The sequence below is a fragment of the Pristiophorus japonicus genome, chromosome 11, assembly GCF_044704955.1.
Source record: "Pristiophorus japonicus isolate sPriJap1 chromosome 11, sPriJap1.hap1, whole genome shotgun sequence".
In the NCBI taxonomy this organism is placed as follows: Eukaryota; Metazoa; Chordata; class Chondrichthyes; family Pristiophoridae; genus Pristiophorus; species Pristiophorus japonicus.
In genome coordinates, this window is record NC_091987.1 from 122,469,582 (window position 1) to 122,496,471 (window position 26,890).

The window sequence follows — 26,890 nt, forward strand, 5'->3', positions numbered from 1 at the left end:
ACCTAGTGTCCTGCCCAATATTTACCCTCAACAAAACAAAACAGATTGTCATTTAGGTCATCGGTTTTTGTGGGAGCTTGCAGTGTGCAAATTGCCTGCTGCATTTCCCACATTACAACAGGGACTACACTTAAAGTACTTCATTGGCTGTAAAGCCAAATAAATGAAAGTTTTTTTTGCACTAGACTGAAGACTACAATTTTTCACGGTGACAATAGCATGAATCAGTCCATTCTGGCTGTATCAATCACCCACACAGAAACCAGATCTGAGGTTTGACATTTTATTGGAAAGGGTTGCACTTCCTAACAAACTCCTTCACTTCAAATCCTTTTTATTCACTTTTGACGAAAGAATATATAAATACACTAAAACATCGATTTTTAAACCAAAGATATTGTTACAGAATGCATTGTTAGATACATTAGTCATAAACAAATTAACTCGTGAGCAATCCAAAGAAAAATTCAATTCAAAAAGGAAGCTTGGTACAACGCTGGAATCCCAATTTAGATCTGCAACAAAACATGAGTAAGTATTACACTGGGCAAGTTTAAAAAACAGAGTATGAACTAACTATAGGAGCACACAGTAAAGATTGGCAGTATGTCATTGCGGCCGACCCAAAGGTTTGCTACCTCCCACAAAAGATACATTACTGATCCTAGCCGATGAGCCAGTTTATGTATATTTTAGGCAGGGAATGGGCAGAAAATGGCTTTATTTTTTTTTACAAAAAGGCACTCAACACAGGAAAGTAATATCATGCCAGCTCTTAAAACTGAAACATAGCCTCTGCTGCTACAGCAATATTTGCCTAAAGGGCATGCCTTTCACCAGCAGTTTTATTGGGGCAAATGTCAGAACCTTAGAGAGGCTAAAAAACAAGTGGATACTGTAAAGCAATCAGAACAACAACCTGGTACACTTAATGGTGCTGCTTTTTACAACGAGAAAAGGATGGGAATATCATCTCTGGTATTTTTTGACCCAGCAACAAGGTAGCAGTATACATGGTTAATCTATGTACTAGCTCCATTTACCCACCTTGTTTAACAAATCTATCAATCTCACTTTTGAAATGTTCTCAATTGATCTAAGCCTCAATAGCTTTTTGGAGGAGAGAGTTCCAGATTTCCAGCTGTAATCTCATTAAGGAACAGTTCTGGACTCCCCACCAGAGGAAATAGTTTCTCTCGATCTACCCTATCAAATCCTTTAATCATCTTAAAAGCCTCAGTTAGATCACCCCAAGCTTCTATATTCAGGGGAATACAAGCCTAGGTTAATAAGGTTGGTGAGCTGCAGGTGCAAATAGCCACTTGGGAATAGGAAGTAGTGGCGATAAGAGACCTGGCTCAAAAAAGGGGAGCATTGGATGCTGAATATTCCTGGGTACAAGGTATTCAGGAAAGATAGGGAAGGAAACAAAGTAGTAGGCAGTTTGGAATCCAGCAAATATTACAGCGCTATAGAGAGAGAATGTCCTTGAGGGGTCAAAAACACAAGCTATACACTACTTGATGTATTTTATAGGCCAAATAGTGGCAGGAGAGAGAGGAGCAGATTTCAGAGACATTACCGAGAGGTGCATGAACTGTAGTGATAATGGGAGACTTCAACTACCAAGATTGAATGGGGCAGAGAGTTTTGGAGCAGATAACATATAGGGTGGATGAGGACAATGCAGTAGATGTGTATATGGACTTTCAAAAAGGTGTTTAATAAAGGCCCAAATAATAGGCTTGTTAGCAAAATTAAAAAAGGAGCGGTAGCAGCCTGGATTGGCTAAGGAATCGGAAACCGTTGTGAATGGCAGTATTTTGGAGGGGAGGGAGGTATACAGTGGTGTTCCCTGGGTTCAGTACTAGGAGCACTGCTGTTTTTGATATATTAATGACTTAGACTTGGGGGTACTGGGCACAATTTCAAAATTTTCAGATGACAAAACATGGAAGTAAGGCAGATAGTAATAGACTTCAATGGGACAGAGTCAGGCTGGTGGAATGGGCAGACACCATGGCAGCTAAAATTCAATGCAGAAACGTGCGAAGTGATACATTTTGATAAGAATGAAGAAAGACAATAAAAGGGGGTGCAAGAACATTAGTTTCTATGAATGATTTTAAAAGGGAGTTGTGTACAGGTACTTGAGGATGAGGAACTTACTGGGTTATGGACAAAAAGCAGGATTGTGGGACTAAGCACCCTTTCTGTTTAAGTTGCTATGATTTTAACAGAGGGGCAAGGGAGTGTTTGTATACAAATCTTTGAAGGTGGCAGGACAGGTCAACAAAGCAGTTAATAAAGCATATGGGATCCTGGGCTTAGGCAGAGTACAAAAGCCAGGAAGTTATGCTAAACCTATATAAAACACTAGTTCAACCCCAACGAGAGCATTGTGTCCAATTCTGGGCAGCACTTTAGGAAGGATGTGAAGCCTTGAGAGAGGCTACAGAAGGGATTTACTAGAACGGTTCCAGGAATGCGGGATTAGTTACGTGGATAGACTGGAGAAGCTGGGGTTGTTCGCCTTACCAAGAGAAGGCTAAGAGGAGCTATGATCGAGGTGTTTAAAATCATAAAGGGGTTATTAAGATAGAGTAAATAAAGAGATAGGGTTTCTAATGGCTGAAGGGTCGATAACAAGAGGGCACAAGTTTAAGGCGATTGGCAAAAGAATCAGAGGAGACATTAGGAAAAAGTTCTTTACCTAACGAGTAGTTAGGATTGGGAATGCACTGCGTGATAGGGTGGTGAAAACATAGTCAACAGTAGCTTTCAAAAGGGAATTGGACAAATACTTGGAGAAAAAATTGCAGGGATATGAGGAAAGAACCGGGAGTGAGGCTAACTGGTTTGTTTGTCAAGAGAGCCAATGCTGACTCAATGGGCTGAATGGCCTCCTTCTGTGCTATTCCATGATTGTCTCTACAACCTATCCTCAAAATGTAACCCTTTTAGCCCTTTCATCATTCTGGTGAATCTACACTGCACCTTCTTCCAAGGCCAATATATTCTCCCTAAGGTGTGGTACCCAAAACTGAACACAGTTAAGGTCTAACGAGAGCTTTATACAATTGTAGCACAACTCCACCCTTTTGTATTCCCACTTCCTTGACATAAAGGGCAACGTTCCATCAGCCTTTATGCTTTTTTTGTACCTGCCCACTAGTTTTTTTTTTGCCAAGTGATATTGAGTTATTGTACGTGAGGAACATAGAACATGAGTAGGCCATTTAGTCCTTTGAGCCTGTTCCACCATTCAATGAGATCATGGCTATTATGTGAACTAACTCCATATACACACACCGTTGCCCCATATCCCTTAATACCTTCTGTTAACAAAAATTTATAAATTTTTAGCCTCTGATCCTTAGTCCTAGACACCTCAACCTTGCAACAATAATTGAAACCCGCAGATAGGAATAATACTTTGGTGTAAATAAACTCAAATAACCTCCCTTCCTGTTATTTCTGGGGATGCCCAATCTCTAGAAACATCTAACCGTGTGGATCTAAAGAGGATATTAGAAACATAGAAAATAGGTGCAGGAGTAGCCATTCGGCCCTTCAAGCCTGCACCGCCATTCAATGAGTTCATGGCTGAACATGCAACTTCAGTATCCCAGTCCTGCTTTCTCGCCATACCCCTTGATCCCCCTAGTTGTAAGGACTACATCTAACTCCTTTTTGAATATATTTAATGAATTGGCCTCAACAACTTTCTGTGGTAGAGAATTCCACAGGAAGAAGTTTCTCCATATCTCGGTCCTAAATGGCTTACCCCTTATCCTTAGACTGTGACCCCTGGTTCTGGACTTCCTCAACATTGGGAACATTCTTCCTGCATCTAACCTGTCTAAACCCATCAGAATTTTAAATGTTTCTATGAGATCCCCTCTCATTCTTCTGAAATCCAGTGAATACAAGCCCAGTTAATCCAGTCTTTCTTGATATGTCAGTCCCGCCATCCCGGGAATCAGTCTGGTGAACCTTCGCTGCACTCCCTCAATAGCAAGAACGTCCTTCCTTAGATTAGGAGACCAAAACTGTACACAATATTCCAGGTGAGGCCTCACCAAGGCCCTGTACAACTGCAGTAAGACCTCCCGGCTCCTATATTCAAATCCACTCGCTATGAAGGCCAACATGCTATTTGTCTTCTTCACCGCCTGCTGCACCTGCATGCCAACCTTCAATGACTGATGTACCATGACACCCAGGTCTCGTTGCACCTCCACTTTTCCTAATCTGTCACCATTCAGATAATAGTCTGTCTCTCTGTTTTTACCACCAAAGTGGATAACCTCACATTTATCCACATTATACTTCATCTGCCATGCATTTGCCCACTCACCTAACCTATCCAAGTCACTCTGCAGCCTCATAGCATCCTCCTCGCCGCTCACACTGCCACCTAACTTAGCGTCATCCGCAAATTTGGAGATACTACATTTAATCCCCTCGTCCAAATCATTAATGTACAATGTAAACAGCTGGGGCCCCAGCAAAGAACCTTGCGGTACCCTACTAGTCACTGCCTGCCATTCTGAAAAGTACCCATTTACTCCTACTCTTTGCTTCCTGTCTGCCAACCAGTTCTCAATCCATGTCATTATGCGGATTGTGACCAAGACAGAATTCAGGTGCGTTTCTTCAGCTTTCAACACCCCAGGAAGAAAGTAAAGTGTGACACCGCAGTCTCAGCTTTCAGGTTCAACTGCATTGGACTGTTGTTCATAACAAGTGTCCAGCCATGGTGCAGTTTCATGGGTGGGGGGGGGGGTGGCGGGGGGAGAAGATAACCTCTGCCAAGTCAGGGAACAGAGACAGAGGGGAATCCGGCACCCACCCCAGTAAAACCTGAATTTTATCCAGCAACATCTGATACTCACATCATCAATGTCCTCATCATCATCCCCAATATCGTCAAACTGGATTTCATCATCATCACCAGGTCCAAAGGTGTCTGTTTCATTGATTTTGGCTGTGGGTATAAGGAGGGACAAAAAGGAGAGCAGGTAAAAAAGTCAAATTTTTTTAATATTCAGACAAATGAGGATTTGACAATAAACACAGTCCATACCATGTTCTGGAAGTTCACCGTACGCTTTCAAACTTCTTGCCTCATCCGCATTATATTTTAGGATGACATCAGCCTTATTATCCTTTGGAGCGAAAACAGAATGAGTTAACATGCAACTTTTTTTGAACAAAAAGCTAGTTATTACACAGACAACTGAACACAATGCAAGAAAATCAAAACAGTTTCCCCAATACCAGTTCCAGACACCTAAATATATCTCCGTGCAACAATGAAGATTCGGACCTTCTGCCAGAAACGCACACAAAATGATGCTCAACGGGAGATACAATACAAAAAGTTAGTACTACAAAGTGAACCCTGTGCATGACCATCACTCAAGATTTCTTTGGCTTCAGGAAAACACTGCTCCAAGGGCCTGCCTGCCTGTTGGATGTTGCTCGAACCAGGATTCAGCACCATTGTTTCTCGCTGATCAGCAAAGCATTGTCATTGGGAAAATGCTGGAGTCCATTATTAAGGAAGCAGTAGCGGGACTTTTGGAAAAGCATGATTCAATCAAGCAGAGTTAGCATGGTTTTATGAAAGGGAAATCATGTTTGACAAATTTGCTGGAGTTCTTTGAGGACGTAACGAGCAGGGTGGATAAAGGGGAACCAGTGGATGTGGTGTATTTGGATTGCCAGAAGGCATTCGATAAGGTGACACGAGAGGTTACTGCACAAGATAAAAGCTCACGGGGTTGGGGGTAATATATTAGTTAGCCAATCTTAGCTAACACAAAATAGAGGGTCGGGATAAATGGGTCATTTTCCGGTTGGCAAACAGTGACTAGTGGAGTGCCGCAGGGATCGGTGCTGGGGCCTGAAATATTTACAATCTATATTAATGACTTGGATGAAGGGACTGAGTGCAATGTAGCCAAGTTTGCTGATGATACAAAGATGGGTGGGAAAGCAAATTGTGAGGAGGCCACAAAAAATCTGCAAAGGGATATAGACAGGCTAAGTGAGTGGGCAAACATTTGGCAGATGGAGTATAATGTGGGAAAATGTGAGGTTATCCATTTTGGCAGAAATAATAGAAAAGCAAATTAAAATTTAAATGGAGAAAAATTGCAAAAACTGCAGTACAGAGAGACTTGGGGGTCCTTATGCATGAAACACAAAAAGTTAGTATGCAGGTACAGCAAGTAATCAGGAAGGCAAGTGGAATGTTGGCCTTTATTGCAAGGGGGAGAGTGTATAAAAGCAGAGAAGTCTTGCTACAACTGTACAGGGTACTGGTGAGGCCACACCTGGTGTACTGTGTACAGTTTTGATCTCCGTACTTAAGGAAGGATATACTTGTATTGGAGGCTGTTCAGAGAAAGTTCACTAGGTTGATTCCGAAGATGAGGGGGTTGACTTATGAGGATAGGTTGAGTAGGTTGGGCCTTTACACATTGGAGTTCAGAAGAATGAGAGCTGATCTTATTGAAACTTATAAGATAATGAGGGGGGCTCGACAAGGTGGATGCAGAGAGGATATTTCCACTCGTAGGTGAAACTAAAACTAGGAGACATAGTCTTAGAATAAGGGGCCGCCCATTTAAAACTGAGATGAGGAGGAATTTCTTCTCTGACGGTTGTAAATCTGTGGAATTCTCTGTCCCAGAGAGCTGTGGAGGCTGGGTCATTGAATATATTTAAGGCGGAGATAGACAGATTTTTGAGCGATGAGAGTAAAAGGTTATGGGGAGCGGGCAGGGAAATGGAGCTGAGTCCATGATCAGATCAGCCATGATCTTACTGAATGGCAGAGCATGATTCGAGGGGCCAAATGGCCTACTCCTGCTCCTAATTCTTATGGAACATTTCTGGAAGTTAGGCTTTATCCTGGCCTCCTAAGCACAATAAAGATGTGCTGGAAAGCTGTCCTCAAGCCACTTTATACCCTGCTGCTGGAGTGGTACATAAAAGTGGTAAAGTGACACACAGAGCAACTGAAATGGGAAAGTCATGTTTTTAAAAACACCACGCAAAATTAAGGTTGCGATTGACCATGAGGGGGCTCGCACACATAGCACAGCAGCAGTCAGACCAAGGAAGGTTTCTTCTTAAGGCACAGTAGTTAAAAAAAAAAGTCAAAGCACTTCTCCAGCTACACATTATTATCCACTGCAGACCAACAACTATTTGCCTTTTAAAGTAATAAAATGTCTCAAGGTACTTCACAGGATTGTTATCAAATGAACAAAATTTGACAAAAAGGCAAAGTTAGGGCAGATTACCAAAAGCATGGTTGAAGGAGTAGGTTTTAAGGAGCAGGTTTTAAAGGAGCATCTTAAAGGAAGGAGGTAGTAGTGTAGGGAGGGAATTCCAGAGCTTACAACCGAGGCAGAAGACACAACCGCCAACGGTGGAGCATTTAAAAATCGTGATGTTCAAAAAGCCAGAATAGGCAGAGTGCAGATGTCTCGGGGGATTATAGGGCAGGTGAAGATTACAGAGATAATGAGGGGCAAGGCCATGCAGGGATTTGAAAACAAGGATGAGAATTTTAAAATTGAGGGGTTACTTAACTGGGATCCAATGTAGGTCAGCAAGCACAGGGGAGATGGGCGAGCGGGACTGCGTTAGCACACAGACGGCAGAGTTTTGAATGACGTTAAGTTTAAGGAGGGTAGAACTAGGGAGGCCAACCAGGAGTGCATTGGAAAGTCAAGTCTGGAGGTGATAATGGCAAGTATGAGGGTTTCAAAGAAGATAATTTGAGGTAAGGGCAAAGACAGGTGATATTACGAAGATGGAAGTGGGCGGTCTTAGTGATAGAATGCATATGATGTTGGAAGCTCAATTAGTGACCAAATATTAGTGACCAAGGTTGCAAACAGACAGTTGCCAGGGAGAGAGATCAAATCAGTGGCAAGGGAATGGAGTTTATGGCGTGAACGGAAGATAATGGTTTCAGCTTCCCAGTATTTAATTTCTACTTATCTAGTGCTGCATGTCGGACAAACAGTCTGATTGTATAGATATGGTGGAGGGTTTGAGAGAGGTGGAGGAAAGGTAGAGCTGGGTATAATCAGCTTACATGTGAAAACTCACATTGTGTTGCCGGATGATGTCACCAAAAGGCAGCATGTAGATGAGAAATAGGAGGGGGCCAAGAATAGATCCTTGGGAGGACAGCAGATGTGCCAGTGCGGAATCGAAAAGAGAAGCCATTGCAGATGATGCTATGGTTATGGCTGGAAAGATGAGAATGAAACAAGGTGGTGCAGTCCCATCCAGCTTGACGATGGCGGCAAGGTTTTGAAGCAGAATTTTGTGGTCAACTGCGTCAAAGGCTGCAGACAGGTCCAGAAGAATGAGAAGGGATAGATTACCTTTGTCTCAGTCAATTAGGGTGTCATATGTGACTTTGGTAAGAGCAGTTTAAGTATTGTGGCAAGGGCAGAAGCTTGATTACAGGGATTCAAACGACGAGTTCTTGGAAAGATAGGCACCGATTTGGCAGGTGACAACACTTTCAACAACTTTGCAGAGCCAAGGGAGATTGGAGATGGAGCGATCATTTGGAAGGTTGCTTTTCTGAGGAGGGGTGATGATGGCAGAATTGAAGAAAAGGGGGATAATACTGTCGGAGAACCATTAATATCCGCCAACATGGAAGCAATTTAGTAGGAATAGGGTCGAGAGAGCAGGAAGTCAGTCTCATTGACAAGATGAGCTTTGAAAGGGAAAGAGGGGAGATAGGAGAGAAATGCACAAAGTTAGGGTTAAGGCACAGGGAAAAGAGAGGAAGTAGGTGGGCTTGGGGAAAGGAGGAAATTGAAAGTAGCAGTTGAACAGATATTCTCAATCTTTTTAACAAAGAAGTCCATGAGCTCCTCACATTTATTGTTCGAGGGAGGAGGAGGTAGGGAGGATAAGTTTGAGAAGATGGTTAGCGGTGGAGAGGAAACCTGGTGTTATTTTTGCCGTCCTGGATGATCTTGGAATAGTGGCCAGTTTTAGTGATGGAGAGCAGGACCTGATGATGGAGATGTTTACGCCCCATGGAGGAATAATCTTTAGAGATTGCTGAGGTATAGAAGATTTTCTATTTTTCCTGAAATATACGAGTTAACAAATGTTTTTTTTGAATATTTCTACAATGTGCCTTGACCTTCACGTCCTCTCGCCCAATAAACACCTTTCCTTACACTTACAGCGCTAGGGACATAACACTGATGATCACCAATGTCAAGTTTTATGCTTCAACACTGGAGCAAATTTGTCTTCTCTTGAACACTCCGAACATGTAAGACCCATTGCATTCAACTAAAAGTTCACTCATTCAGAAGTTAAACATCAGCTGAATTCAACACATATATCATTTTTAAAATTCTTTTTACATATTATATAGAACGCAAATACAAGAATCTGTGAAGAGGGACCTTACCTGGTAATCTCTCAACCCAACCAATATAATGTCTGACGTGTTTATCCAAACCTGAAACAAATCATAGTTAAGTCACTCCTGGATCTGGTTAATATTTTACAAACAAAATCCAGACACATCTGTACTACCCAAACATGCAACGCTTGGCAAATAGGCATTAATCTAATTATCCACCAGAGCGTAAATATGATTCTCTTAGCTACCCATCAAACACACACGTCTAAAGTTAGCCTTGCCTTTAACAGATACATTTTAGATCGGTTTTGAACTGATTGGCAAGAGTACGTGTGGGCCAAGAGCAAACAATGCAGGATGCATTTCTTCACCGAATATATCTTAAAAGCATTGGGAGGGATAGTAATGTGTCAGAAATATTGTGACTGGTGTCACTAAGTATTGGACACTAGGAAGCTCCCAGAAGAAGATATCAGACAGGTCAGAAGGCAATGAGTTGGACATTAAAGTACAATCCACTGGAACAAAAGTCAGTACGTATGTTTGATATGCCTCTGAATGGCATGTCAATCAGTTCCAGACAGTAAGTGAAGTCACTAAAAATAGCAAGTACAATAATGACATTTCATCTTTAGTCAGGTAGATTTTCCAAACTGACCAAACCTAGTCTTATGAAAAAGGAAAAGTTATGATTGTGGAAAGTTATTTGGAATTTTTTGGAGGGAGTTGTTGGTTAGAAAACATTGTTTGTATAGAAAAAGGGAATAATAATTTCAATTTTGAAATCTCAAAAGAGTGTGTGCTTGTAGCTACACTATGATGTAAAAAGACAAGAGGGTGCAGCAGTTGGAGTTTTAGGGGTTACAGATACCTGTGTGTGGCACTTTCTAGCAAGTAGTCTGCTTGTGTGCTGTCTGAGTAAAAGTACCACTTATTTGGCTGGAGATGGGGAATCAAAGATAAACTGTATGCGTGCAAATGGTCATCACCTTCTTTCTCAGCTTCCCTCGAATATGACAAAGCCTCTTCACACCATCAAAACACATGGCTTCCAAACGCCCATTTCCCAGCATCTTAATCACCTGGGCATATTCTATTAAAAAAAAACGACTAGAGTTACCTTCAAACAAGCGATTACAACTAGGGTAACTAAAATAGTCTAGCGATCACTGAAATTTCAGTCGTTAATTGTTACGCTCTATTACATTCCGGTAACTCCCAGAAACGTGGTCAGAATCAGTTCTAACAGTAAGAAATAAGCAGAATCCAAAGATGTTTAAATAGTGACCACTCAGCATACAGAAGCTTCAGAATAGTAAGTGGCACAATAGAAAGAGCCTGCAATTATATAGCGGCTTCCATGTCTTCAGGACATCCCAAAGCGCTTTACAGCCAATTAAGTACAAGTGTAGTTACTGTTGTAATGTAGAAAAAGACAGCAGCCAATTTGCATACAACAAGTTCCCATAAACAATGAAATAACGAGCACACATTCTACTTTTAGTGATGTTACTTGAGGGATAAATAGTTCCCAGGGCCAATGCGTCCGTTAAGCTGCGAGGCAGTGGTCTAGAGATCCCATGGAGACTCTTAAAAGGAAAAACCGCGCATGCACGGAAATTTGAATAGGCCGTACAGCCCAAAATAAAAATTAAAGGGATCATTGCCCAGGACCCCAGGGAGAATTCCCCTGCTCCTCTTCAAATAGTGTTATGGGATCTTTTATGTCCAATTGAGGGCAGTCAGGGCCTCGATTTAATGTCTCATCCGAAAGACTGCACCTCCAACAGTGTCAGCCTGGACAATGTGCTCAAGTCTTTGGAGTGGGGGCTTGAAACCCGTAACATTCTGACTCAGAGTGAGAGTGCTACCCATTGGGCCGTGGCTGACACAATAGGGACCTTATCTTCAATGATTTCTGGTATTTGTGTGCTGTTTAAAATACAAGGGCACAGAAATTGGTACAACTTATGAAGATATTTTATAATCATCCTACAGCAACATACTTGACTTAGATTAAACAATTGCAATCTATTAGAGAGTTAGTGGTGTAAGGAGTAGAAGTGGGACTTTTTTTAAATTAAAAAAGCTAAAAGATAAATCAAGATACAGGTTGAACCTCTGGTCCGGAAATAACTGTGGTTCGGCATTAGTTTGGGGAACTGCCGCTTTGTGTGGGTGGCGTCCCACTTTCTGCACTGTTGGTGAAGTGCAGGATCCTCACAACCTTACTTCCTTTCTGTGTCTTGTACTGCCATTTCGTGGGCACCTTTTGTCAGTCTGTTCTTTGCGACCCCTGACAGGCATCTGTGCTTTCTTGATCTCGAGTCTGGAGGGATTGAGTGCTGTCATAGTACGTTCTGAATGACACGAGCTGTTTTTGTTGGGTGGCAGGATTTATTCTATCAACGCCTTTATTTATGACTGTGCAGCAAGGATTGTAATACTGCTGATCTCCCATGGTTCGGAAAATTCTCTGTTTCGGCACTGGTTAGGTCCCGAGGGTGTCGGACCACAGAGGTCCAACCTGTAAAGCTACAGCAGTGTAGTGGTTACTGGACTAACAATGAGACACCTGAAGCAATAATCCAGAGAACGCAAGTTCAAACCCACCGTGGAAGAGAGAAATCTGAATTCAGTTTTATTTTAAATCTGGAAATAATAAGCTGGTATCAGGAAAAGTGACCATGAACCTATCAGATTGTCATTAAAAACCCAACTGGTTTACTAAGGTCCTAAAGGAGCTAATAGCTCTAGTCCCACACCAACATGGTTAACTCTTAAGTGCCCACTGAAGTGGCCCAGTTGTATCAAACTGCTTCAATTCAAGATGGACCACCACAACCATCTCAGGGAAACTAAAGATGGGCAATACGTCAAAGTGTCTGCCAAATTACAGTCCTATGCAAAACTGGCAGGTGACGTACAGTACAGAATCCCAGCTACCAGGGCTCCAAACAGCTGTTCCAATTGATGACCCTCATAAAATGAGTATCGTTACCAGACCAAATATATGTTTTTTAAAAATCATGTACCCATAATTTGAGATTTTTATTTTTTTTGCCAAAAATTACATGGGTCATTTTTAACCTTGGGAACCGAATTTCTCTAAATGAATTTGCTGGGATAAATTTGGCCTGAAAGTTTAGAGCCTGCATTTTGCTTTTGCATAACATTTATGCTAAATGGTTCACATTACCAGAAAGAGAATGGGATTTTACAAAATCTTATCGCAGCTACTTAACATTGCCATTTTAAAAATGTCTTCCTTCGAGGATAAAGAACAGGTCTATTACCCAGGACAGGGGTGAGGAATTATATAATTGATTGTATATCTCACTTACCCTGGCCATCCTCTTTAAACACCAGCTCACGCTTCTCAGATTCATTTTCATTCTTACCACGACGCCTGTTTTTACCTCCCTTACCTGGATTTAAAAATAAAAAGTTAAGTCTGCGCTCAAAACTGTTAAAAAGGCTCTCACCTCACCAATCACCCTCTGTTTCCAGACACATACATGGAGCTCAGCACAGACTCACTTAATTTCTAACTCAATATAGTTATTAACTAGTAACAATGTTTACTTCAATACCGCTGACTGTTAGGATTTAGCTGTGACAATTCCAAGTCAGTTTAATTCACAAAATTGGCCAAAAGATTTCAAAAAGTTTTAAAATGCAATCACTACACCTGGAATTAAAACCAAGGACATTTAATTGGCAAACCTCAAAACATTTTTCCTCAAATGGAATCAAAATGGTATTAAAAGTTTATTTTAAATAAAACATAAACATAATACTTTACATTTTGACTATTTTAATTGCACGACTGTACTTTATGGCTCTTCAAAATCAGTGAAACAGTTCCAGGATTTCTATAGAAACATTTGGCTCATAGACTGAACCTATCCATCCTCAAAGATTTCAGATGAATTCATCTACACTGCTGTAGCCCAAAATATTCAATAGTTTATCATGTATTTGAGAAAAAAAGTTAAAGATCAAAAGATTTCACAGGTGATGATCAACATACCGATTAATGTTTTTGTTTTGCAGGTAAACTCCAAAAAGAGTTTCAGGCATATATGTGGCAATGTCGATACAATCATAGCATACTTTAAACAAAATGGAAATGAGCCCAGGAATGGCCATGGGTTTTTTAAAACCTTTATGGACCACCTGAGTGTACAGCATGGAGCCTCATAATATTTGAAGCAATGTTTCTATTAACTGACATATATTTCAAGTTACGATAATTGCATAGATCTGTTCTATAAGGCTATGGTGAGACCACACCTGGAGTATTGTGTACAGGAAGGAGATACGTGCCTTAGAGGGGGGTCAACATAGATTCACTAGATTGACTCCTGGACGAGAGGGTTGTCCTATGAGGAAAGACCGAGTCAAATGGGCCTATACTTTCTGGAGTTTAGAAGAATGATAGGTGATCTCATTGAAACATATAAAATTCATAGCGGGCTTGATAGTAGATGCTGATTTTCCTGGCTGGAGAGTCTAGAAATAGGGGGCATAGTCTTGGACGAGGGGATCTGCTATTTCGAACTAAGATGATAACTTTCTTCGCTGAGGATTGCAAACCTTTGGCATTCTCTACTCCAGAGGGCTGTGGATGCTCAGTCGCTGAGTATATTCAAGGCTGATAGAGATAGATTTTTGGCCATTAAGGGAATCGGGTGGGAAAGTGCAGCTGATGCAGAAGTTCAGCCATGATCTTACTGAATGGCAGAGCAGGCTCGTTGGGCCATATGGCTTTCACCTGCTCCTATTTCTTATGTTCTTATATGTTCTGATTAAAATGCATCTAAATATGAAGCAACTGCACCAATAACAGTCATTTGCAACCTTCAAACCCATGAAATTTTCCGACATAATAAAGTAAGAAATTTAAAAAAGCAGAGAATTGAGTGGCCAGAACTTTGTGGTTGGATATGGCCCACAAGCCACAGTTTGAGGACCACAGCCCTAAACTTCTCAATGAGGGAGGGGGGGAAGGGGGGGGACAGAGGCGAGAGAGAGATTTTAAAAGCAGAATTATTGGTGGAAAAAGCCATCAAGACTGCAAATTACATTCTGGGAGTTAAAAACAAAAGCTGGTATCAGTAAAAGTGACAATAAAGCTGTCAGATTGCCATGAAAACTCAACTGGTTCACCAATATGCTTTAGGGAAGGAAACTTGCTGTCCTTACCTAGTCTGGCCTATGTGTGACTGCAGTCCCACGCCAACGTGGTTTACTCTTAACTGCCACCTGACATGGCCCAGCAAGCCACTTATTTGTATCAAACTCCTACCAGCAGATAAAGAGCAGCCCACCACCACCTTCTCAAAGGCAACTAAGGATGGCAATAAATGCTGGCCATGCCAGCGATGCCTAGATTCCTCGAATGAATTCATGTTGATGAATAATCTTTATAAGGTATTTGTGCAGTATTTTGCATAGATTATAGAAAATATTGGAGCCATGCAATGGTTGTAGTGTAAATAGGGGGCAGGGAGTGAGGAGGTACAGTGATGAGACTTTAACTAGGGAGCAGAGCAGATTGAGGGAAATTTTCAAAGTTGTGAACGTGAGTTTGAGGAGATAAATTCCAAAAGATTTCCACGGGTTAGGAACAGGCAATTCTATACTATTCATTATCTTATATATAGCTCTATGACACCAGTTCTCACTCACCACCATCCTCAACTCCATTTTCCTGCTTTTGTTCCATATCCTTTAATACCCTTACCCAACAAAAATCTAACAAGTGTAATCAGTCTTGAAAATTTCAATTGACACGCAGTATCCACTGAACATGTGGAGTTCCAGATTTCCACCACCCATTACGTAAAAAAGTGCTTCCTGACGTCACCCCTGAACGGCCTAGTTCTAATTTTAAGGTTCTGCCCCCTTGTTCTGGACTCTCCCACCAGAGGCAACAGTTTATCTATCTACCCTATCAATTCCTTTAAAACATCTCAATTAGATCACTCCTTAATCTTCTACGCTCTGAAGAATATAAGCCTGTCCTCAAGAAATAGGAGCAGGAGTAGGCCATTCAGCCCTTGAAGCCCACTCCTGGATATGACTCAATTTAACCCATTTAATTCCAGAATTATTCTGGTGAACCTGCGCTGCACCCGCTCCAAGGCCAATACATCCTTCTTGAGGTGCAGTGCCCAGAACTAAACGCAGTACACCAGATCAATAATGTCGCCTCCAACTTTTTTTTTTGGGGGGGGGGGGGCTGTGCACGATCCCTTTAAATTTGCTGCAGGGACGTGCATGCATCGCATCCCTTCCAGCGGCAGCAGCTGCTAAGCGGCCTGTGAGGGCCTCGCACCTTAGGGGAACATTGCTCCAGATGGGGTCTAACCAGAGCTTTGTACAACTGCAGCATTACCTCCACCCCTTTGTATCCCAGTCCCCGAGAGAGAGGCAGACACTAGTCGGGGCATTTTTTTTTGTACCTTTCCACCAACTTTTAGTGATTTCTGTACATGGAGCCCCAAACCTCTCTCTACTCCGCCACAATTCGCAGCTTCTCACCATATAGCACATTTATAAACACACACGTGTGTGTGTGTGTGTATATATCTATATAAAAATAAACTCCCATTTCATGTCTCCGATCTAAACCAAGACTCTGCTCCCCGGCCGCGGATTACTAACAGCCGCAATGACGGGGCGCCAAGGTCCCACAGGCAACAGCAAGCCTCGGGGAGGGGAGGGAGGGAGGCCGGGCGCCGCGTTCTCCAACTGCGGCTCCCGCACGTGTTGCCGCATCGCAACTGGGCCCAGCACAGCCTCTTTCCCCGGCCCAGCGCGGCCTGGGCCTCGCGGGCGGTCAGGGGCCGCGATGGCGTGGAGGGGCCGGGATAGCGTGGAAAGGCCGGACCCGGCCTCTCTCCATCTCCATCCGCTGTTCCCGGGCCTCTGCTCTTCTTCCCCCCGGGGCAGGGGTCTCCTCCCTTGGCGAGCCCTCACCCTCACCCTCTCCCTCTCCCTCTCCCTCTCCCGGGCCGACCTTTGTTTTTGGGCATGGCTCCCTGTTTCGAGCTCTGTCTCGGGCTCCGCGCGCCGCTCCTGGTCCCGCAATGCGCACGCGCCCGCTTCCAAAAAAAACTTTATTGAAACGGGGCGCAGGCGGCACCACGTAACCTGGGCGACGTCTATGAAAACGCGCGCGTCACGTGACTGTTCGGTGACATCGGGATGCACCGATCACGTGGTGCGCCCCGTATCCAATAGCAGATCGCGACTTCAAGGGGGCGGGGCCTAATCATACAGTCATAAACAGATGCGACACGCGTCCTTCAATCTTCTCCCTCCCCACTGTCAAGGCTCCCAAACACTCGTAGCCATTTCCTACTTGTACATAGAAAATAGGTGCAGTAGGCCATTCGGCCCTTCGAGCCTGCACCACCATTCAATAAGATCATGGCTGATCATTCCCTCAGTACCCCTTTCCTGCTTTCTCTCCATACCCCTTGATCCCCTTCACCATAAGGGCCATATCTAACTCCCTCTTGAATATATCCAATGAACTGGCATCAACAACTCTCTGCGGTAGGGAATTCCACAGGTTAACAACTCTCTGAGTGAAGAAGTTTCTCCTCATCTCAGTCCTAAATGGCCTACCCCTTATCCTAAGACTGTCCCCTGGTTCTGGACTTCCCCAACATCGGGAACATTATTCCCGCATCTAACCTGTCCAGTCCCGTTAGAATCTTATACGTTTCTATGAGATCCCCTCTCATCCTTCTAAACACCAGTGTATAAAGGCCCAGTTGATCCAGTCTCTCCTCATATGTCAGTCCAGCCATCCCTGGAATCAGTCTGTGAATCTTCGCTGCACTCAATAGCAAGATCGTCCTTCCTCAGATTAGGAGACCAAAACTGAACACAATATTCCAGGTGAGGCCTCACCAAGGCCCTGTACAATTGCAGTAAGACCTCCTCGCTCCTATACTCTAATCCCCTAGTTATGAAGGCCAACATGCCATTTGCATTCTTCACCGCCTGCTGTACCTGCATGCCAACTTTCAATGATTGATGAACCATGACACCCAGGTCTCGTTGCACCTCCCCTTTTCCTAATCTGCCGCTATTCAGATAATATTATGCCTTTGTGTTTTTGCCACCAAAGTGGATAACATTTATCCATATTATACTGCATCTGCCATGCATTTGCCCACTCACCTAACCTGTCCAAATCGCCCTGCAGCCTCTTAGCATCCTCCTCAAAGCTCACACCGCCACCCAGTTTAGTGCCATCTGCAAACTTGGAGTTATTACACTCAATTACTTCATCCAAATCATTAATGTATATTGTAAAGAGCCGGGGTCCCAGCACTGAGCCCTGTGGCACTCCACTAGTCACTGCCTGCCATTCTGAAAAGGACCCATTTACCCCGACTCTCTGCTTCCTGTCTGCCAACCAATTCTCTATCCACGCCAATACATTACCCTCAATACAATGTGCTTTGATTTTGCACACCAATCTCTTATGTGGGACCTTGTCAAAGGCCTTTTGAAAGTCCAAATACACCACATCCACTGGTTCTCCCTTGTCGACTCTACTAGTTACATCGTCAAAAAATTCCAGAAGGTTTTTCAAGCATGATTTCCCTTTCATAAATCCATGCTGACTTGGACCGATCCGGTCACTTCTTTCCAAATGTGCTGCTATTGCATCCTTAATAATTGATTCCAACATTTTCCCCACTACTGATGTCAGGCTAACCGGTCTATAATTCCCCATTTTCTCTCCCTCCTTTTTTAAAAAGTGGTGTTACATTAGCTACCCTCCAGTCCATAAGAACTGATCCAGAGTTGATAGACTGTTGGAAAATGATCACCAATGCATCCACTATTTCTAGGGCCACTTCCTTAAGTACTCTGGGATGCAGACAATCAGGCCCCGGGGATTTATCAGCCTTCAATCCCATTAATTTCCCCAATACAATTTCCCGCCTAAGAAGGATATCCTTCAGTTCCTCCTTCTCACTTTGCCCTCGGTCCCCTAGTACATCCGGAAGGTTATTTGTGTCTTCCTTCGTGACGACAGAACCAAAGTATTTGTTCAATTGGTCTGCTATTTCTTTGTTCCCCATTATAAATTCACCTGTGTCCGACTGCAAGGGACCTACGTTTGTCTCCACTATTCTTTTTCTCTTCACATATCTATAGAAGCTTTTGCAGTCGGTGTTTATGTTCCCAGCAAGCTTCCTCTCATACTTTATTTTCCCCCTCCTAATTAAACCCTTTGTCCTCCTCTGCTGAATTCTAAATTTCTCCCAGTCCTCAGGTTTGCTGCTTTTTCTGGCCAATTTATATGCCTCTTCCTTGGATCCAACACTATTCTTAATTTCCCTTGTTAGCCACGGTTGTGCCACCTTCCCTGTTTTATTTTTACTCCAGACAGGGATGTACAATTGTTGAAGTTCATCCATGTGATCTATAAATGTTTGCCATTGCCTATCCACCGTCAACCTTTTAAGTATCATTTGGCAGTCTATTCTAGCCAATTCACGCCTCATACCGTCGAAGTTAGCTTTCCTTAAGTTCAGGACCCTAGTTTCTGAATTAACTGTGTCACTCTCCATCTTAATAAAGAATTCTACCAAATTATGGTCACTCTTCCCCAAGGGGCCTCACACAACAAGATTGCTAATTAGTCCCTTCTCATTACACATCACCCAGTCGAGGATGGCCAGCTCTCTAGTTGGTTCCTCGACATATTGGTCAAGAAAAGCTTCCCCAATACACTCCAGGAAATCCTCCTCCACCGCATTGCCACCAGTTTGGTTAGCCCAATCAATATGTAAATTAAAGTCGCCTTTATTGCACACATCCCTTATTTCTTATTTGATGCTGTCCCCAACCTCACTACTACTCTTTGGTGACCTGTCCACAACTCCCACCAGCGTTTCTGCCCTTTGCTATTCCGTAGCTTCACCCATACCGATTCACCATCATCCAAGCCAATGTCCTTCCTTACAATTGCATTAATTTCCTCTTTAACCAGCAATGCCACCCCGCCTCCTTTTCCTTTCTGTCTATCCTTCCTAAATGTTGAATACCCCTGGATGTTGAGTTCCCAGCCTTGGTCACCCTGGAGCCATGTCTCTGTGTTGCCAATTACATCATATGCATTAACTGCTATCTGCGCAGTTAATTCGTCCACCTTATTCCGAATACTCCTCGCATTGAGGCACAGAGACTTCAGGTTTGTCTTTTTAACACACTTTTCCCCTTTAGAATTTTGCTGTAATGTGGCCCTTTTTGTTTTTTGCCTTGGGTTTCTCTGCCCTCCACTTTTACTATTCTCCTTTTTATCTTTTGCCTCTGTCTCCCTTTTATTTCCCTCTGCCTCCCTGCTTAAGTTCCCATCCTTCTGCCATATTAGTTTAACTCCTCCCCAACAGCACTAGCAAACATTCCCCCTAGGACATTGGTTCCGGTCCTGCCCAGGTGCAGACCGTCCGGTTTGTACTAGTCCCACCTCCCCCAGAATCGGTTCCAATGTCCCAGGAATTTGAATCCCTCCCTTCTGCACCACTGTTCAAGCCACGTATCCATCTGAGCTATCCTGCGATTCCTACTCTGACTAGCACGTGGCACTGGTAGCAATCCTGAGATTACTACTTTTGAGGTCCTACTTTTTAATTTAGCGCCTAGCTCTCTAAATTCGTCTCGTAGGACCTCATTCCGTTTTTTACCTATATCGTTAGTACCTATATGCATCACAACAACTGGCTGTTCACCCTCCCTTTTCAGAATGTCCTGCACCTGCTCTGAGACATCCTTGACCCTTGCACCAGGGAGGCAACATACCATCCTGGAGTCTTGGTTGCGGCTGCAGAAACGCCTATCTATTCCCCTTACAATTGAATCCCCTATCACTATCGCTCTCCCACTCTTTTTCCTGCCCTCCTGTGCAGCAGAGCCACCCACGTGCCATGAACTTGGCTGCTGCTGCCCTCCCCTGATGAGTCATCCCCCTCAACAGCACCCAAAGCGATGTATCTGTTTTGCAGGGGGATGACCTCAGGGGACCCCTGCACTACCTTCCTGTTGGTCACCCGTTCCCTATCTGGCTGTGTACCCTTTACCTGCGGTGTGACCAACTCGCTAAACGTGCTATTCACGTCATTCTCAGCATCGTGGATGCTCCAGAGTTCATCCACCCGCAGCTCCAGTGCCGCAATGCGGTCCGCCAGGAGCTGCAGGCGGATGCACTTCCGGCACACGTAGACGTCAGGGACACCGGAAGCGTCCCTGAGTTCCCAAATACAGTATACTAAGTACTTGCTACTTAGTATACTGGATTTGCTGCTCACGATGTGGTCTCCTCTACATTGGGGGACACTAAATGCAGGTTGGCCACAAAAGTAAAAGCCCATGGGATCCAGGGCAAAGTGGCAAGTTGGATCCAAAATTGGCTCAGAGGCAGGAAGCAAAGGGTAATGGTTGATGGGTGTTTTTGCGACTGGAAGTATGTTTTCAGTGGGGTTCCGCAGGGCTCAGTATTGGGCCCAGTGCTTTTTGTGATATACATCGATGATCTAGACGTGAATATAGCGGGTATGATTAAGAAGTTTGCAGATGATACTAAAATCGGCTGTGGTTGATAATGAAGAAGAAACCTGCGGTCTGCCGAAAGATATCAATCAACAAAATTCTAAAGGGACAAAGAGTGTTAAAAAGACAAACCTGAAGGCTCTGTTCCTCAATGCGAGGAGTATTCGTAATAAAGTGGATGAATTAACTGCGCAGGCAGCTATTAACGATTATGATATAATTGGGATTGCGGAGACATGGCTCCAGAGTGACCAAGGCTGGGAACTCAACATCCAGGTGTATTCAACATTCAGGAAGGATAGACAGAAAGGAAAAGGAGGTGGGGTAATGTTGCTGGTTAAAGAGGAAATTAACGCAATAGTAAGAAAGGACATTAGCTTGGATGATGTGGAATCTGTATGGGTAGAAAGCGCTAGTGGGAGTTGTGTACAGAAAACCAAACAGTTGTAGTGAGGTTGGGGATGGTATCAAACAAGAAATTAGGGATGCATGCAATAAAGGTACAGCACTTATCACGGTCGACTTTAATCTACATATAGATTGGGTTAACCAAGTTGGTAGAAATGCGGTGGAGGAGGATTTCCTGGAGTGTATTAGGGATGGCTTTCTAGACCTATATGTCGAGGAACCAACTAGAGAGCTGGCCATCCTAGATTGGGTGTGGTGTAATGAGAGAGGACTAATTAGCAGCCTTGTTGTGCAAAGCCCCCTGGGGAAGAGTGACCATAATATGGTAGAATTCTTTATTAAGATGGAGAGTGACAGTGTTAATTCAGAGACTAGGGTCCTGAACTTAAGGAAAGGTAACTTCGATGGTATGAGACGTGAATTGGCTAGAAAAGACTGGCAAATGATACTTAAAAGGGTTGACAGTGGACAGGCAATGGCAGATATTTATAGATTACATGGATCAACTACAACAATTGTACATCCCTGTCTGGAGTGAAAATAAAAAGGGGAAGGTGGCTCAACCGTGGCTAACAAGGGAAATTAGGGATAGTGTTAAATCCAAGGAAGAGGATATAAATTGGCGAGAAAAAGCAGCAAACCTGAGGACTGGGAGAAATTTAGAATTCAGCAGAGGAGGACAAAAGGGTCTAATTAGGAGGGGGAAAATAAAGTATGAGAGGAAGCTTGCAGAGAACATAAAAACTGACTGCAAAAGCTTTTATAGATATATGAAGAGAAAATGATTAGTGAAGACCAACATAGGTCCATTGCAGACAGAATCAGGTGAATTTATAATGGGGAACAAAGAAATGGCAGATCAATTGAACAAATAATTTGTATCTGTCTTCACTAAGGAAGACACAAATAACCTTCCTGAAATACTAGGGGTTTGAGAGTCTAGCGAAAAGAAGGAACTGAAGGAAATCCTTATTAGTCAGGAAATTGTGTTAGGGAAATTGATGGGATTGACGGCCGATAAATCCCCAGGGCCTGATGGTCTGCATCCCAGAATACTTAAGGAAGTGGCCCTAGAAATAGTGGATGCATTGGTGATCATTTTCCAACAGTCAGTCTATTGATTCTGGATCAGTTCCTATTGATTGGCGGGTAGCTAATGTAACACCACTTTTTAAAAAAGGAGGAAGAGAGAAAACAGGTAATTATAGACCGGTTAGCCTGACATTGGTGGTGGGGAAAATGTTGGAATCAATTATTAAAGATGAAATAGCAGCACATTTGGAAAACGGTGACAGGATCCGTCCTAGTCAGCTTGGATTTATGAAAGGGAAATCATGCTTGACAAATCTTCTAGAATTTTTTGAAGATGTAACTAGTAGAGTGGACAAGGGAGAACCAGTGGATGTGGTGTATTTGGACTTTCAAAAGGCTTTTGATAAGGTCCCACATGAGATTAGTGAGCAAAATTAAAGCATATGGTGTTGGGGGTAATGTATTGACGTGGATGGAGAACTGGTTGGCAGACAGGAAGCAGAGAGTCAGAATAAACGGGTCCTTTTCAGAATGGCAGGCAGTGACCAGTGGGGTGCCACAGGGTTCAGTGCTGGGACCCCAGCTATTTACAATATACATCAATGATTTAGATGAAGGAATTGAATGTAATATCTCCAAGTTTGCAGATGACACTAAGCTGGGTGGCTGTGTGAGCTGTGAGGAGGATGCTAAGAGACTGCAGGGTCACTTGGACAGGTTACGTGAGTGGGCAAATGCATGGCAGATGCAGTATAATGTGGATAAATGTGAGGTTATCCACTTTGGTGGCAAAAACAAGAAGACAGAATATTATCTGAATGGTGACAGATTAGGAAAAGGGGAGGTGCAACAAGACCTGGGTGTCATGGTACATCAGTCATTGAAGGTTGGCATGCAGGTACAGCAGGCGGTGAAGAAGGCAAATGGCATGTTGGCCTTCATAGCGAGAGGATTTGAGTATAGGAGCAGGGAGGTCTTACTGAAGTTGTACAGAGCCTTGGTGAGGCTATACCTGGAATATTGTGTTCAGTTTTGGTCTCCTAATCTGAGGAAGGACGTTCTTGCTATAGGACTGAGATGAAGAGAAACTTCTTCACTCATAGAGTTGTTAATCTGTGGAATTCCCTGCCGCAGAGAGTTGTTGATGCCAGTTCATTGGATATATTCAAGAGATAGTTAGATATGGCCCTTACGGCTAAAGAGGTCAAGGGGTATGGAGAGAAAGCATGAAAGGGGTACTGAGGGAATGATCAGCCATGATCTTATTGAATGTCGGTGCTGGCTCGAAGGGCCGAATGGCCTACTCCTGCACCTATTTTCTATGTTTCTATATTTCTAAGAATGATCCTGAGCTGCCGGTCGCCTGTCACTTTAATTCTCCACTCTACTCCCACTCTGATCTCTCCGTCATCGGCCTCTTACATTGTTCCAGCGAAGCTCAACACAAGCTCGAGAAACAGCAGCTCATCTTTCTACTGGCACTTTCAGCATTCGGACTCCACATCAAGTTCAACAATTTCAGAGGTTATGACCTCTGCCCACAGTTTTTCAGATGTCAGCTGTTGCTAATTCTGTTATACTCGTTTACACCTCTTTTACACCCATCTTTTGTTTCTTTACTTATCCCATGATCATCTCCTTTTGCTTTGTACAATCATGCATTTTGTCATTTAATCACTCCTGCCTTCCATCTATCACAGACCTTCCCTTTTATTCTTTCCTCCCCTCCCCCTTTCTCTGCTCCTGCACATGCTTAAAATCTGTTACATTTCTAAATTTTTCCAGTTGTGATGAAAGGTCATCGCCCTGAAACGTTAACTCTGTTTCTCTCTCCACAGATACTGCTTGACCTGCTGAGTATTTCCAACATTTCCTGTTTTTGGAGACGGGCAATGTTATGGAGGTGGAAGTAGGCGGTCTTAGAGATGGAGCAGATATGGGGTCGGAACCTCATCTCGGTCAATTAGGATGCCAATGTTCTGAATGGTCTGTTTCAGCCTCAAACAGTGGCCAGGGAGAGAGATGGAGTCGGTGGCTAGGGAACGGAGTTTGTGGCAGGGACCAAAGACTATGGCTTCAGTCTTCCCAGTATTTAGTTGAAGGATACGACTGCTCATCCAGTACTGGTTGCCGGACAAGCAGGAGGCAGTGAAGGAGTCTAGAGAGGTGGTGATGAGGTAGAGGTGGGTTTTCGGATGATGTTGTCGAGGGGCAGATGAGAAATAGGTAGGGGGGCCAAGTATAGACCCTTCGGGGACCTCAGAGCTAAAGGAGCAGGAAGAGAAGCAATTGCAGGTGAATCTCTGGTTACGGCTGGATAGATAAGAATGGAACCATGCAAGGGCAGTTCCACCCAGCTGGACGAGGAAGGAGAGGCGATGGAGAAGGATGGTGTGGTTAACCATGTCAAAAGCTGCAGTCAGGTTGAGAGGATGAGGAGGGCTAGATTACCAGTCATAAAGGATGGCTGCTTAAGGACAAGGGATAGCCACTTTTACTGTGGCTCATGATATCTCTTCTGAATCCCACCACCCCACAGCAGGACAGGTACAACAGCAGCCACATCACCACAAGGTGTGTCATAGAGTAGCCATTGGGATGCTCAAGTTAAAGTGCTGCCTTGACAGCTCTGGAGGATCCCTGCAATACTCGCCAGCCAGAGTTTGCAGAATAGTTGTGGCATGCTGCATCCTGCACAGCATCGCTCAGAAAAGAGGACTGGAGGTTCAGGAGCAGAAAGGCATCTGATGAGGAAGAGAATGGTGAAGAGGAAGATGAAGGACTGAACGCACAGCTTGCGGATCATCTTGCAGTCCTCATAGCGTATCGCTTCACTTAGACGTCTGTATCCTCGACTATTCTTACGTGACCAGACCCCCTTGCACAAACAGTCATTCAATCCTCACTTCCTGGTCTTGATGTCCTCCAAGTTGTCACTGCGAAACTAGTGCTCTGACTTCCACACCTATGATGTAAAAAACACACTGAAATTGCCTTCAAGTCATGTGGCACATGAGAATGGCAGAAATGATAAAGAACTTAATGTGCTCCATAATTCCAATCATGTAAAGCCAATTATTGAAATGCCCAAGTATTAACCCTCAGCGGTCTATAAGTTGCACATTTCTTACTTCTGCCACTTCTAAGAGGCGCTACTCTGGTGGCTTGAACAGAGATGGTGTCAAGCTGCTCTGTATGGACTGCAGGAGGATATCAATCTACTGGTCAGGTGGGCAGAACAGTGGCAAATGGAATTTAATTTGGAGAAGTGTGAGGTAATGTGTTATATATGTGGACTTGTATTTACTCTGTACAGCCATCAGAGGGCTCATCCCCTGGAGTCCCAAGGGATCCCATAATCCCTTGGGAGCACAGGTATTTAAGGAGGCCTCATAGGTTGGAGAGGCACTCTGGAGACCTGCAATAAAAGACTTTACTTTGAGCTCACAGTGTTCAGTCTGACTCTTTCACCATACATAACAACTGGTGACGAGATACAGATAGCAAACACAAAGATGCAGAGAACAGTGGGCATCCTGGAGAAATTCTCAGAGGGAGATGATTGTGAGCGACTCGACCAATACTTCATGGCCAACGAGCTAGATGGGGAAGAGAACGTTGCCAAACGAAGGGCGATCCTCCTCACCGTCTGTGGGGCACCAACATATGGCCTCTGAAGAATCTGCTCACTCCAGTGAAACCAACGGAGAAATCGTACGACGATTTGTGCACACTGGTCCGAGAGCATTTGAACCCGAAGGAAAGTGTTCTGATGGCGAGGTACCAGTTCTACATCTACAAAAGGTCTGAAGGCCAGGAAGTGGCGAGTTATGTCGCCGAGCTAAGGCGCCTTGCAGGACATTGTGAATTTGAAGGACATTTGGAGCACATGCTCAGAGACTTTTTTGTGCTTGGCATTGGCCAAGAAACCATACTTCGCAAACTTTTGACGTAGAGACCCCAACCTTGAGTAAGGCCATAGCGATAGCCCAGGCGTTCATTGCCACCAGTGACAAAACAAAGCAAGTCTCTCAGCACACAAGTGCTGCTACAAGTACTGTGAACAAAGTGATTTTTTTTCAAATCGTAACATACAGGGCAGGTCACACATACCTGCAGCTGCACGTCCACAGATGTCTCAGAGTCCACCATCAAGGGTGATGAATGCAAGGCCATTAACACCTTGTTGGCGCTGCGGGGGTGATCATCGTTTCCATTCATGCTGATTCAAAGGGTATGTTTGCAAGGGCTGTGGAACAATGGGACACCTCCAACGAATTTGCAGGCGAGCTGCAAATCCTGTTAAACCTGTAAAACACCATGTTGCAGAGGAGGACAGAGCCACGGAGGATCACGATGAACCAGAGCCTCAGACCGAGGAGGCAGAGGTACATGGAGTGCACACATTCACCACAAATTGTTCCCCGATAATGC

At 43.8% G+C, this 26,890-nt stretch overlaps 1 protein-coding gene across 1 annotated transcript; it reads right to left on the bottom strand.

Annotated features, from left to right (window-relative positions):
- Positions 1 to 269: 269 nt before the first annotated feature.
- LOC139276256 (eukaryotic translation initiation factor 1A, X-chromosomal) lies at positions 270 to 16,579 on the bottom strand. The gene is made up of 7 exons (XM_070893972.1): positions 16,458 to 16,579; positions 12,775 to 12,858; positions 10,420 to 10,523; positions 9,476 to 9,526; positions 5,090 to 5,171; positions 4,899 to 4,990; positions 270 to 515 (listed from the first exon to the last, which is right to left on the bottom strand). The coding sequence occupies exons 1-7, from the start codon at positions 16,471 to 16,473 to the stop codon at positions 510 to 512; spliced, it is 435 nt and encodes a 144-aa protein (XP_070750073.1). The 5' UTR covers positions 16,474 to 16,579; the 3' UTR covers positions 270 to 509.
- Positions 16,580 to 26,890: the final 10,311 nt, after the last annotated feature.